The sequence below is a fragment of the Anser cygnoides genome, chromosome 1 (genome assembly GCF_040182565.1).
Source record: "Anser cygnoides isolate HZ-2024a breed goose chromosome 1, Taihu_goose_T2T_genome, whole genome shotgun sequence".
NCBI lineage: Eukaryota > Metazoa > Chordata > Aves > Anseriformes > Anatidae > Anser > Anser cygnoides.
Genome location: NC_089873.1, coordinates 40,086,115 through 40,100,353, shown reverse-complemented (window position 1 = coordinate 40,100,353; position 14,239 = coordinate 40,086,115). Strand labels below are relative to the sequence as shown.

The following is a 14,239-nucleotide window of genomic DNA, read 5'->3' as shown; positions in this document are numbered from 1 at the left end:
ACGTGCCATGTTTAATAAACCCATCTGCATATACCTCCAAGCGAACACGGCCTGTAACCCATCATTTAAAGAGAACAAGAAACAAATACCACAACATTCTAATAAAAAATTCATGCGACACCCTCATCTAGCAACATCAATTACTTTATCTATCTCCTACACCGTTAGTTGTAAGACTAATAATGCTACTCAGCAGGCAAGGGTTTTAATGAAATAGACCCTGAGTTCCTGGGAGGATCACCTGTGGTTCCAACTGTAACACTTCTGATCAAATACAAGCTTTCTTCCCGCTGCTGAGCAATAGACTTTTCTGGATCTTGATCAAACATGCCCCTAAGGAGGGAGGGTGTAATAATATGGTGTAAAATATTCAAGCATATAGGAGAACAAATGACTGTGGTGAAAGGGAGGAGGAGAGGAAACTATTTCAAAAATAATAGAAATTGACAGCTTCAACATTTAAGTCACTTGGGCAGCAAAACAAGTTCACAGCAGTTCTTTCAGTAAGCAACAATACAATTAAGCATATGTTAGCCATCATTAATAAACAACATGAACTAGCATAACAAATACTGCCTTATGCTGTTAGAGGCTCCCATTTCTACAAATATTTCCAATTCTGTTCCCCACCTAAGGCTAAGGCCTCAAGTTATAAATATTACAGACCAAATGTCTCCCAGTGACTTTCTAACGAAAGGGAGGACAAAATATATATATATTTAAAAAAAAAAAAGAAAGGATGAAGAAGAAACTAAACAGTAGTTACAGTTGCCACATTCTCTTCCTAGTGTTCCACTGCCTAACATACCCAAGTGCTGTATGCTTTCTGCTCCTTTTAGTGCAAGACAGGAGAGGGAACAAATTGGCTTCCCTTCCTCTCCAGGGAAAAGAGAAAAACTCCTTACTTATTGATCCTTCCAAATTAACCCAGACATTCCTTACCTTGAAACCTAGTAAATTCCAGTCTTAAATCTCCTTTAAAAAAGCTGACAGTGTCCCAAGCTCCAACTGAACTTCATGTTCTAGGGGAAATCTTACCTAATTTTGGCAGGGAATAGGGCACTTTAAAATAATCTTCATAAAATTCAATTAGTCTTCTTGTAATATTTAGAGCATAGTCCCCTGATCCTCTTCGGATTGCATCAGGCCTTGCATACAATCGTACCTGTTAAAAAACAAAGCGATAGACTGATCATTTCAGTGTCTACATATTAAAGTTCTGCTACCTGCAGAGGTGAACTACTCTAAGGTCGTTGTGAGGTGGCAGGGTTATTCACCTACAGCGAGATGTAGCTGTCATCAGCTTGTCAAAACATGCTGTGGCTGAAAAATGGAACTTAGACAATTAAGGTTAAAAAGTTGAGAAGTCACAATCTCCTGCTTGTTTGTGTTGCCGAATAAAAGAATTAATACTGTTTGCATCAAAATAAATATTCAAAGAAAACGCTTACATGTGTTTGCTAGAGATATGATGGTAGGGTGGATTAGTATAATGGTTCTCTGCCTACACTGAATGTAGGCAAGATGCAGTGGCTCAGTAGGAGGAAGTTCACGGTTTGTTAAAGGCACATTACATCGAACCCTGAAAGTATTAGTAGACTGTGAAGAAAAAAAACGATCGTTCTCCTTTCTTTTCTCTGGCAGTGACACAGTTACCCTCAACAAGCTACAAAACGCTGCAAAACAACCATTTATAAGCTCATTCTCATACACAAACAATTAACATTCCCCAAACCTCCATGACTGCTTCAGGCCTGTTTTCAGCAAGCAGTAAGTTAAAGCTGTTTATACAAGTCATGGGCTGCTGTGTTCGGTATAGAATTGCGCACACATCTGCCTGCATGGAGCATCAAGCTGACCAGCTCCTGTTCAGATGAAAAACGTAGCGCAAGGCACCACAAGGTTATTTGTTATTCCCTGTCCTATATAGAGATGACATACAGCTTATGACAACTGTTAACCAAGAAAGGCATAGAAAGGGGGGCCACTTTCCATACTCCCTCTTCACATGCAGCCTAATGGCCGCAGCCAGTGATGGATGAAGCGTGTGCTTTGTCACTGGTGGCTGTGGCAGAAGGTCTCTCCCTGCCGTTCATAATGACCTAATGCTTCCTGTGGTAGGATTTAATCCCACTCAGGGTTCCACGGAAAGCACCAGGGCAGAAAACAGAAAATATCAATGCAAACATGAAGTGGAAATTTCAGTTTGGAAAGGTTTCTACATGCCATGTTCTGAACCAAAAAAAAAAAAAAAATTATGGGATTTTCAGCTTCAGTGAGAGCATTACCAAATATTGCTTTACTGCTCATTTCCTGAACCAGTTCAGTTACCTAAGTGGAAACCAGATATCAAATATCAATGCACTGCACCTGTCAATTCTGTTTTAAACCACTATCTGTTTTTATGGTCATTCAGACACGTTGCTCTGCTTTGCTACTAACTGTGTCCATCTTTATATTTATACCTTTGTGTCATATTACAGATCCAGTACACAATCAGCCATACACAGTTATGATTGTAAGGCAAAATGGATAACACAGTGTAACCTAATGAGACATGTAATAAAGCAGACTTCTCATAATCACCACCTGAAAGCATATAAAACATTATCTAAACACCTCAAAGTCACTATATCCATTTATTGCTTCCTTCCAAAGTTAACAGTGGCATGTATATTAAACATTCCCTATCAGCTAAACTACGCATAATTTTTTAATAAAATAGGGATTAACTACAAACTTCCTAATTCAAACTTCTTGAAACCTTTAGTTTATGAAATGATGGTAAGAATCACAATTAAATTTGTGATGAACACTGTCGTGTATCATTAAACCTTTATACACAATTTTGCATAATTGCTTTACTGGCACAGTTGACTGTATCAGCATATTAGAAAAAGAAGAGTCAGCCAACCAGGTATGCAAAAAATCATTCAATTTGACAGTGGCCAAATGTGTCCATTATAAGGATTAGGACAACAGAAGAGAAGAAAATAAAAAAAGTACGTAAAAGAAAAATCAAGGCTCAACATGTGCCTTTTGGCAAATGCAGAAAAGGCATTTAAAGGTGTTTAAGATGGCACCCAGGTATCAAAGCTCAAAAACTGCAATGATACAAATTTTCATTTGATACCTGCCTAATGTTGAATATAGTTCTATTTTTTTTCCCATGAAGTGCATCTCTGCCTGCTTAGAACAGCTCCAGACCAACAAGGCTGTATTGCTTAACACTCCTAAGCTGGAACACAGCTCAGAAATTATCTGTGCTGTTGCCCAGGTCTTTTAAGCTTTGAGGCAAGAGGCATTCCCAAAGCATGCCAGCCACTTTCAGATGACAGGATGGCTCTACACAAAATGCAGCTGATGCTGACACTCTCTTCTACAACAAATCTTCTTTGGCTACTTCACATGATAGTTATTCATGTGCCCCAAGCTATGGAAGACTGAACTTTAGCTTCTCCCACTTTCTTAAGGAATTCAAAATTACATGTCCCAATAAAATAATATAAATACTTCTTTATAGGCTTTTCTGAACAAAAGTGGTTGTATACAGGTTTAGTCTTCACCTGTCATATCTAATGATTCCCACTGTTAAGAAAAGAAATCAAAATTCTGTCCAGAAAGGTTGTGAAGGGAAATAAAGGAGTAAATGGTAACTAGGTGGTGGTGGCACTCACACCAGAAGACAGCCTCCTGGGAGCTGGGTCTGTTTCTGCCTTCCACCCAACATCCACTGAACATAAAACGTATGAAGAAACCTTGGACTCACTCAAAGAAAATTCCCTCTGGGTGAGCAGAGGGCTGCTGCATGGGGCTACCTGTGGCTCTGATCACCCGGCTGGCTGTTTCAGGTGATGCTTTCAAAGGTGTCTCCCTCATTCACAATATGAGGAGCTTGGTCCAGATCTCAGTCTGAGGGCAGGTACATATAAGCTTGACATCAAAGCCCCTAATTTCTATATGCCAATGTTCCTTAATAGGTATAGGCTCATCTTGGCCATCACTGTTTTACCTCTAAGTCCATAAAATAGGGAATGTGTTATTTCCTTAGCTTATACAAACATGCTCAGCGTTAAGCAATAAAGACTGTAAAGTGTTCAGATACTGCTCTAACAAGGAGCTTCAGCAGATAAACCAGAATGAAGATTAAGACACAAGATCTGTGTTTAGCATACTTTTTTTTTTTCACTTGTTTACTGCTTTCATTTCAGAAGGCAGATAAGCTGCATTACTTTGTAACTAAATATGTTGGACTGAACAACAGTGCATAATTATTACATACTTTCCCACAGGCTGTTTGATCACTACACTGGAGAATTTGATTTTACATTAATTTAAATAAGAAAACAAACAGATAATTTTCTGCAGGGTCAGACCTAAATATAAATAAAAGTAGTACGTGTTCTGCTATGCAAGATAAAGAGGATTCTAGCTTATCTGCATAATTCATCACCTACTGCAATGGCACAAGTGTATATGGACCACTCACAAAGAAAGGGCTCACAGTATCGATATTCACTTTGAAATAACATTGTTTTCTGATTTCTTCAGCTCTCTTTTGTATTTGTGCTCCCTTAACCAGATGTCGCACACATTCTTACACATGTAAATCAGAATGCCGTATCAGACTTGATATGAAGGGAAAGTCTGGTGTATTTTACAACTTGAGCTTCACTCTGTGAGTAGAGAGAGAAAGGTGCCCTGGAAGGCTTGCAGACAAAGACACTTTCACAGTAAGGGTGGTCACCAAAACTAAACCAGCAAAGCTTCGTCTTGAAAGCTTCAAAGGCACCTGTTTATCTCCCTAATCTATAGTAGAAACTTAGACCCTCCGTTTAGAAGACTACTTCCAGCTATGACTTTGATAAAAGTTAGATGCCTACACTAAATGTACTCAGTTTTGGTTCATGATCTTGTCTTCCACCAAAATCAGTACAATTAGCTGTTTATTTGTAGCCATGTACCCACAATGAATGTCTACACAGCATTTCAAGATCAGTACTCATGGATCTCTGGGGCTTGGAGTTATGCAGGCGATGTTAGGAATAATTCTTTATGCCATTGATAACTACAAAACACATTTAGAATGCTGCAGCTGCAAAGTTAAGGACTTGGAAGTTTAAAAATGTTCATCATCAAGACAACCCACACAAACCATTTCCTCTTGCATACCTGCATTTGGGTGCAGTCCTTGATTACATAATCAAATGCTGTCTTTTATTGCATGACTTTTGCTTCTTTCAAAAATGGACAGTTATTTGATTTCCCTTTATTACCCTTTTTATACAGTAACCTGAGAGTATGCTACTGCCTTGCAAATATAAGTGAAGCTCTTTTCCACAGGCTTTGCAAGATTAGGTGATATTAATATTTTCATCTAAGAAAATGGAGAACAAAGGAAGACAAATTCTGGGTGCTTATTTTGACACTTCTCAGTGTCAAGTATAATTAATATCTTTATAGCACACATTGAAAACACTGTTCCCATTACATCTTACTGCAGCGGTGAACACTTTACACAGCTTTGAGTCTGGTCACAGGTGTCTTAGTTTGGGTATTAAGAAAATTAGTAACACACGATTAGTAACTAAATGAGACTGTGTCAGTTTATGTAATTCACTCAGCATCTCATAGCAGCTCTGGTGGCAGAGGAAGGGAGGGAGCTCGAAGATGGCACAGCCTCACAGCCACCTGACAGCCTGTACCAACCTCCTCCCAAATATTGCGATAGATGAGGCAGGGGCTGTTGAGACAACAGACATATTTGTTATTCAGTGGTGCTGTCCTGATGTCACATTGTTCCTCGTGTCTAAATGAGGCAAATATAGGAAAAATTTTGTGTGTGATCATTGTAGTAATGATATTTTCGTAATACCTATAAATATGTGGACAAACCAAAGTTCACATGGTGAAACAACTCTGTAAATTTTGAGGTGTGATTTTTTTTTTCCTTCTTTCCATCTCTATTTGCAATCATTAACAATCTTTCAACAGAATTTCTGACTTAAGAAAAAAAAAAAAAATCACCCCCTCGTAAATCTCTTGAATGGAACATACTTCCTATGACCAGACTGAAGAGCTAGATCTGCATCTTCAGCCCTACAGCCCAGACCTTCCCTTCAGCATTTATAATGCGCTGCTGTTCTTATACAGTGCAGCCATGGATGCAGGAGACACGACACACTTTGCCAGAAATCATTTTCACTTTTGTAAACAGCAGAGCAAGAAGTTAGAGTTCCCAAATGAAATTGCTGCACTGCGTATTTTCTCATTCCTTTCTAACATGAGCAAAACAGCATTATTTCCCCTTGTTTCCTTCCAAGAAACCCTGAGCTATTTTCAGCAGAACTTTAAATGATGGCAATACAACAACCACAATCAGATACCATCATGGAAAAATCATCCTTGAAGACTAATTAAGGAATATTAGTAACCTAATCCAGGTTCTTAGAATGACTTTGGCAGCATTATCAGCTAAATCATAAAATGTTCCTGAAACTTGTATGGTAAATTCCACGTACCTGTCATAAGTGATCAGTGGTCTCCTCTGTTTTCAGTCAAAAGTATTTGCTGTAAAAAACTGCACTTTCAAAATGATTTTGTATATATAGCAACAGCTTCTGTAGTATCTTTTAATATTTCAGCATTTGATACATAACATATGTCAAAGTAATTTAAAAATATCTGTAATGCCAGGTCACCAAAACAGATAAATGTGATTGCAAAATGAGAGCTGTTTCCCATAGCGAGGGACAGTTGTGATATATGCTAAGAAATAAGTAAGAGATTTAGAACAAATCACATCGAACCAAAGCTAGGTTATTAACTGCTGTGTATGAGAAAAATCCTCCTCTCTGATGCAGGTAAAAATTATTCATCAAAAAGAAAGTTAACGTTTAAAAAAGACTTGTTCTTGTCTTATCATTTCATAAAATTTCAAAAAAAAATGTGAATTAATAACCATATACAAGGTACAATGGGTGAATTCTGACAAATACAAACTGTAAATAGCGATGAATATCCTTACTTCTGGTGAATATGTGCACAAAAAAATGTTTCCAATGTACCAAGGACTAGTGATATCAGTTCATAATAAACTCAGGAAGGAGTTTAGAAGTAGAACTGTTCTATTTTGACATTTTAAAAATGCAACTGTTTTTTTGGTTTGTTTTGCATTAAAATTCAAGTATGTGAAGAAATAAAAGGATGAAAGGGATGAAGAATGGTAAGAAAAAAAAATACAGTCATTGTTTTCCATTCTGTGAAATATTTTGGGTCAAACGGAAGGCTTTCTTCAGTTCTGCTTTGCTTTGCAGGTAGGAGGAATATGGAATACATTCAACATTCTGGCTACAGAAAAAGTCAAAATCTATTATTGTTTATAGACATTTAATTGCAAAAGGGACTGTTGTCCAACCTCCTCCCTCTGTAGGAATTCACCAAAGATGAAGGAAGACTGGAAAGAACCTAGGTGTTTTCCCTCTGGCACTAGGGAAAGACACAAACAACCTGGTTAGAAGTTCCCCAAGCCTGCCCATTTGCTTCCCGGGGGAATTAAGAAAACTCATGACTCGGCAGAAACCAGGATGTTACAAGCAAAAGGCTTGCAGGCCTGAAGTGTGCCACACACTACAACCCACCTATTACTTTAGAATTAAATATCCACTTGTACATTTAAAGCCTACTCTTGAAGGCATTCATCTATATGTCACCTTTTTCAGCTTGTGCATTCCCTTTGAAAAACCTTCAGTCTTGCAGTGGAATTACCTTCTTAGGAGAGTGACACCTTGTTTGATATCTAGACATATTTTTATTCTTTTATTTATTGCAACACTGAGGAAATTGTGCCGTGAGGAAAATAGCTCTCTGCTGCTCGTAAGCAACCTGACAAAGAATTTAGACAGCGATGACCACTGCTTTATCTCTGCCACAACATCAGCTATAAATTTGCTGATCACGATAATGCCATATATTAGTTTACTCCAACAGATACCAGATTCAGTTTTCAAGATCTACACACCCTGAATTAATTCTGCGAGTCATATTTTCTTTAAAATTTTATCCACCTTTTCCATGACTTAAAACCACTCCAACTGCCACCACTGCCTTCACTGATGCCCTGGGGGAGTTACAGCTCACTGGAAGAGAAATACTGCTCCGAGGGAATAAAAGCACCTCTGTTAGCAAGGGAAGGCTTGTGAGAACAGATGGCTCACTGGGCTGTAATGACCTAACACGACACCTGTTGAACTCAAGGGAATGACTTTTAACTACAGGGGTTTTAAATCAGGTTTCCAGAGGAGACAAGGCATGACCAGCTCCAGCCCTGGGCTAGGGACACTTTCTCCAAGGCAACCTTCACCACCAGCAGCTGCCCTTTCTACAGTCTGTGTTTTCAGGTCACTTGAGAAGTCCCTGTTAGGCAATGCACGGGGAGGGGGCATACTTTAAATGCCAATTCTCTGGTCACAGCTACTGATCGTTCAGACCATGAGAAGCAGGCGCACTGGCTGGATCTTATATCACACATGCCAATATCTCTTTGCTGCTTGTAAGCATCCTGACATAGCATTTACTCAGAAGTGGCCACTGCTTTTTATCTCTGGCACAGCATCAGGTACAATAAGGCCAGCTTGGATGCTGACAAGGGCAGAAGAAGCATCTATAAGCCCATCCCCCAGTTTAAACCATCCGCTACCATGGATATTTCCACAGACGCGACTACAAAAAAAACTTTCTAAGGTAACCCCATGCAGAGCCTTTGCCTACAGCACTTTACATAGGGCTATGGGACTGCCAAAGACCTGAATGTACCTCTCTTTGTTTTAAGCTGGCACCATTGCAGCATTTTTCTAAGTGAATGTGGCTGATGTTCCAAGGATAGCATCTACTTACTTTGCTACTGTGTATGCCTTCTCTGATTTTTCTATCCTTTTGTACATTTTCCTAGATGTATTGAAGTTTGAACAGTCTGAGAGCAAATGAGGGTATGGAAATTGAGCAAAGGTCAGATGACAACCTTAAATCATTGTTTTCTCAGACAAATACGGATTAGGTAAAATGGTATCAACACAGGAACCCACTTCACAATTAAGGACAGTTTCCCTTCCCACCAACTTGAAGCAGAATTAAAAGTAACTCTGTCAGGTGTCTCAAGCAGCTCAAAGTACTTTCCTGTTACAAACAGATGTTTCTGCACATCAACTGGTGTCAGCAATACCACCCTGGGAATAACGTTCGTTCTTTAATCCCTTCCTCAAAGCCAGCAGACTACACATGAAGCACAGCTCCTTGGGAGGCCCCTACAAACTCGCTCCAGTCCTTTGTGTGGCTATACCCAGAGGCTCAGCCCAGCACTGCTACATCTGGGGTCTGACTCACAGTGATTTAATAATCTCAGTTCAGGAAGGAACTTATGCATACGTTAAATTTTAAGGATGTCTTTAACCTTAAACATGCACTTGGATGTTTCAGCAGGCCCTAACATTTCAACAGAGCAGCAGCTCACAAATTGTATAAAGGGGGGGAAATAGTCTTATGCTCTTTATTTGAAGATCTGCAATACTTCTGCAGCAAGTGAAAGCTGCAAAGCACACGCGGTTCCTCTGTACTTCAAAGACTTAATTACCTTATAAATTGAGATCACTTTTGTGTTTAATTTGCTCACCGACTGTACTTCAGGTATTGTTTTTATTATTGTTACAGAGATAAATGTTCACATTTACACATTTAATAGAGAAGACAGATGGATGCAGCAGTTTTGCCTGCCAACTCACTGGGTCACTTCTGCAATTCTGACATTGCATCTCAAGTGAGTTTTCAAATCTGATAAATTCAAAAGACTTACCATTTTGACATTATCTTCTCTACACAAGCAAACAAGCTCCAAGCCAAGTTCCGCTAAGAAACGGTATGAATTGTTTCACCTGAGTGCATAGCTCCGCATATTTTGTGTGTTCAAATACAATAAACATTACAACTGAGAAAGGATATACTGATGAGTGAAGGAAAGAATGAGAGATAGCTGGAGTGAAATATCAAATCTGCTGTAGTGAACATAGTTAAACTCTATAATGGGAAAAAATGACAAAAAAAAATGCTTCGTTTCAATTTCCTATTCATTATTCATCATGGACAATACCCAGAAGAGACTATACAGCAATGAAATGTGCTTACTGAATACCAAAGGGACAGCTCATCTTTGTAAGGAGAAGACTTTCCTCCAAACTCAGAGCAGTCACACACAGCACTGAGCCTTTTTTGGATATAGTTATAACCACAAATATTTTATTAGCTTTATGGCTTTTTGTTTTGTTTTCTTTTTGCCATGAGAGTTGAGTGACCTGATACTTTCTAAGGAAACGTTCTTTTGCTGGAGGTTGGAAACAACTTTTTTTTTTTTTTTAAATGTAAACAAACATCACCTTCACATCCTCATTAAAGACAGCTTTAACTGGTTTAATAAGCAGTTAAAATAACAGAAAGCCGCCATTAAAAGTAAAATTTATATGAAAGAAATAGTCACGGATGGACTTCTACCGGGAAAGAGCTTTCTCCAGAAATTAAATGCAAACACAGAGGTACCTGAATATTTTTGCAGGACAAGGGGAAAGAGGCTTTGAGCACAAATGAACCCGAAGGAGAAAGAAATCAAAGAAGCTTCTGGAGTCCATCTGACAGAGAGAAAATGAGGAAGATTAAACAAAGAAATTGTTAAATATTTTCAGAGTAAAAAGAGTTTTGTGCATCTTCTTTCCAAATAAACGTGACTGTATGGGAGAAGTATCTAGTTGCCTCATCAATTTCTCATCTGAACAGAACAAATCCAAGTGTTTGCTGACTGCTTAAGCCAAAAGTGCAACAATATATTCCCCCAGGAGACAAAACTGTCCTGCAGACATGCTACAATTTCTAACTTGAGAAGAGATCATAAAATACTTTGGAAAGTTAATGAGCTGCACTAGCATATAAATCCAACCAATGCTCAGCTGGCATAAAATAAAATACTATGTCACTGACCACAGCGCCATTAGACTAATTTAGAGCACTCAAAGATCTGTGTTGTATTGTTGAAATGGCTCGGGGACAGACAGTGAATGTGTTAACAACTAACGTGTAACAAATGTAATTACAGGTGCCATTGCAGAGCCAGTTATGCTAACTAAGGCTGCCACGATCCCACCACTACACAGTCATTCAACCTCAACTCTTCCCATACATCAGCACTAGGGCTCATTTCCTCACACAGTCAGCTTTCAACCAGGTGAGCAGACTAACTACACCAACCAAACAGGCAGTATCTAGGCAGCCCAGCTTCTCCACCTGGCCACCCTTGTCCAGTCAGTGCCAGAGCCAGCAAGAGAAAGCATTTGCAGAGGGAAGAGGGGTCCATGCCAGACTGGATGGAGATAAATTCGAGTCACTACAGAACTTCAAGTCAGGAGGAAAAAAATCACAGTAGCGGGGAATTCAGTGTCTAAACTGTTGAGATTCACAGTAGTTAAAGCTCCTTCCAGTTTTTTTGTAGAAGGTGAAAAATCAGCATATCTTTAAGAACAAAGCACAAAGACTTACATTATTTACCCATCACACATAAAAATTCTGTATCACAACACTGTGGCAAGATGATGGGAGAACAGCTTCATCTTCCAAGAAAAACCTTCTGCAATAGACATATCTCAAAGTTTTACACCAGTTTCCATGTTCTTTTGGTTTGACTGGGATGGTATTGGCATTTAAAAAAATTTCATTCATTGGCTATCTTATACTCGAAGCATTTGCTTCACACATCATTCATAAATAATATTTTATCTAACCTTGGATATATATATAAAAATTAAAAAAAAAAGAGTTATAGAAGACCACAAGTTTAAAGAAAGTGCTAACAAGTGACCTACAACATTTGACAAGCTAAGCGGCAAGACCAGATTCACCTGGCTACTGACTGCTCTGTTACAAGCACACAGATGTTACCTTAGAGCAATTCCATGTGAAATGACAATCTGCAACTGTTATAACTGCTGATTTATATTTTAGCACTGTCTAGAGGCCATCAACATGATAACAAGGCTCCACAGTGCTAAGCCAGTTACATAAATAGGAACAAGGGTTGACTGTTACCCTCAGAGCTTTCTGTCTAAAAAGAGACAGGCAAAACACACAGAAAATGTACTACTGTTATCTCCATTTTAAAAGTGAAGGATGGAGAATGATAGATTTTATATCAATAAGTAAATCTGAAAAAAGAAATGGACACAAAATTTGAATGTCTTCACTGCCCTCAACTGATGAATCATTTTTTCATCATAAAACATAAAATTACTGTTCTTAAAACACTTTTTTCTAGAAAATAGCACCTTTTCCATTAAAATAAATAAAAAATCCTATTTTAACACACAGCTTAAAAAAATAAAAAATAAAAAAAAAATAAATAAAAAAAAACAGACCTGAACTATATCCCAAGCTGTAGACTGGGATCCCTGAAACTCCTCAACTTTAGAAGACATTTTGAAAACTGAAGTTCCCTAGGTTCAGTCATGTCCAGGAGTAACCATCCCACACCCATAATAACATCTTTTAAGTGGCAACCATTCTGAAACTATTTAGCTTTAAGGGGAAAGGATATTTTCTTATTCATTTAAAATAAAATACTTTAAGAGTTTTCATTTAAATGGTCCCCTACAAAATAGCCACTAAGTATCACAATCCACTTGTCCAGAGCATACAAAAAAAAAAAAAAATTGGAGAATAGAGACAGGCTGTCCATGACAATACAAAGAAGATTATGGCAAAGGCATGTCAGTACTTTCATGCTTTCTATTAATTCAGCAAAACCACAATGTGAAGTCTGGCAGAGATAAATTCTGCCACACTCATGATATTTTTGCACTAAATTCTGATCAGTATTAAGAAAAATAATGATAATTTGTGATAAAGGGAACATGGCAAAGCATAGCACTAGGAAAACACATTTACTCAATGCATGCCTTATAATGGCAAAAAAGCAAAAGAAACACGGGAAAGTATCTCCTGAGCTTAAAACTTAATGGAAAAACTGTTTGCAAGGTAAACAGATTGCAAGCTAAACAGTATTGTAAGGTGCTGCACCCTTTAACCCTTTGAAACTTGTTGGCACTGAGGAAACTCAGTGCATCATCGACAAATCTTTGCACTATGCTGACATAAGCACATAATACTTTTTCAAAACCTGTACCTAACCCTTAAGAGTGAGAAAAAAGATGCACATGGGAGATTTTGTGCTCTGACTAGTATAAAATACCTAACAAAACAAAAAACAGGTTACATCAATAACAGCAGCAACCATTTTAACAATGAGAGTTCCTTCAGGCTAGAAACTTGTCAGAGCAGAGACACACCATTTGGCCAGTAAAAGCAAAATCCATAAACCATGAAATAAGGAAACAAGAAATCAGAATTTTTCATATGGATATACACTAAAATCCACTAAAAAAAATTATTAAAGGCTCTGTTGAATGTCAGAAATATTTCAAATGTGTTTAAAAACCCTCTAAATCCACTAAAAAAAAAAAAAAAAAAAAAAGCTAAACGTGCTAGAAGTATCCAAACACTTTTACACAACTAGCCTCTGACAAAACCATGGGCAGAACAAGAACTACTTCTTCCAGAGAATATAAATTGTTGGAGTTGGATACCTATCAATAACGTCTGCATCTCACAGCTAGAAGGATTCCAGCCCCCTTCTGGGCATACCAATCTCAGTGTAAAACACGGGAATTAGAAAAAAAAAAAAATTACAAAGCCAAATTACAACTATAAATAGAGTAAAGCAAAATAGAAGGGCTGAGTCAATTAGAACATTATTCCTATCTGATGACTCCCATCTGAGAAAGATCAAGGCCACAACCAGGGATCAAAGTGATTAACCACCTAGCCAGCAGCCAGTAGAGATGCAGACGAGAAGTGGCAGATCATACACACACAAAGAATCTGAACTGGCAAACAGAGGATTTTTGCTGCTTAAGAGAGAAGAAGCTGCAAAATCCAAATACTCTGACATATGCAAACTTAGACTAAGATGATAAAGAAGACTCAGGGGCATGTTGGTTATTATCTACAGAACACATAACAAAATATGAATTGTTTATATTAAAATGAAAATATTATAAAATACTTAACTGCAGAGTTATTAATTAATCTCTTCCAATTCCAATTAGGCCCTTCCAATATATGAAAAGATCAGGTGTTTATGATTTCAAAA

General features: G+C 38.0%; 1 protein-coding gene across 3 annotated transcripts in view; it reads right to left on the bottom strand.

Moving 5' to 3' along the window:
- The window catches only part of TRHDE (thyrotropin releasing hormone degrading enzyme), a 211,060-nt gene that overhangs the window by 169,584 nt on the left and 27,237 nt on the right, over nt 1–14,239 (bottom strand). For all 3 annotated transcript variants that reach the window (XM_066993097.1, XM_066993102.1, XM_013197875.3), the window contains exon 3: nt 1,039–1,165. In XM_066993097.1, the coding sequence (XP_066849198.1) occupies nt 1,039–1,165 (127 nt within the window). The remainder of the gene's footprint in view (nt 1–1,038; nt 1,166–14,239) is intronic.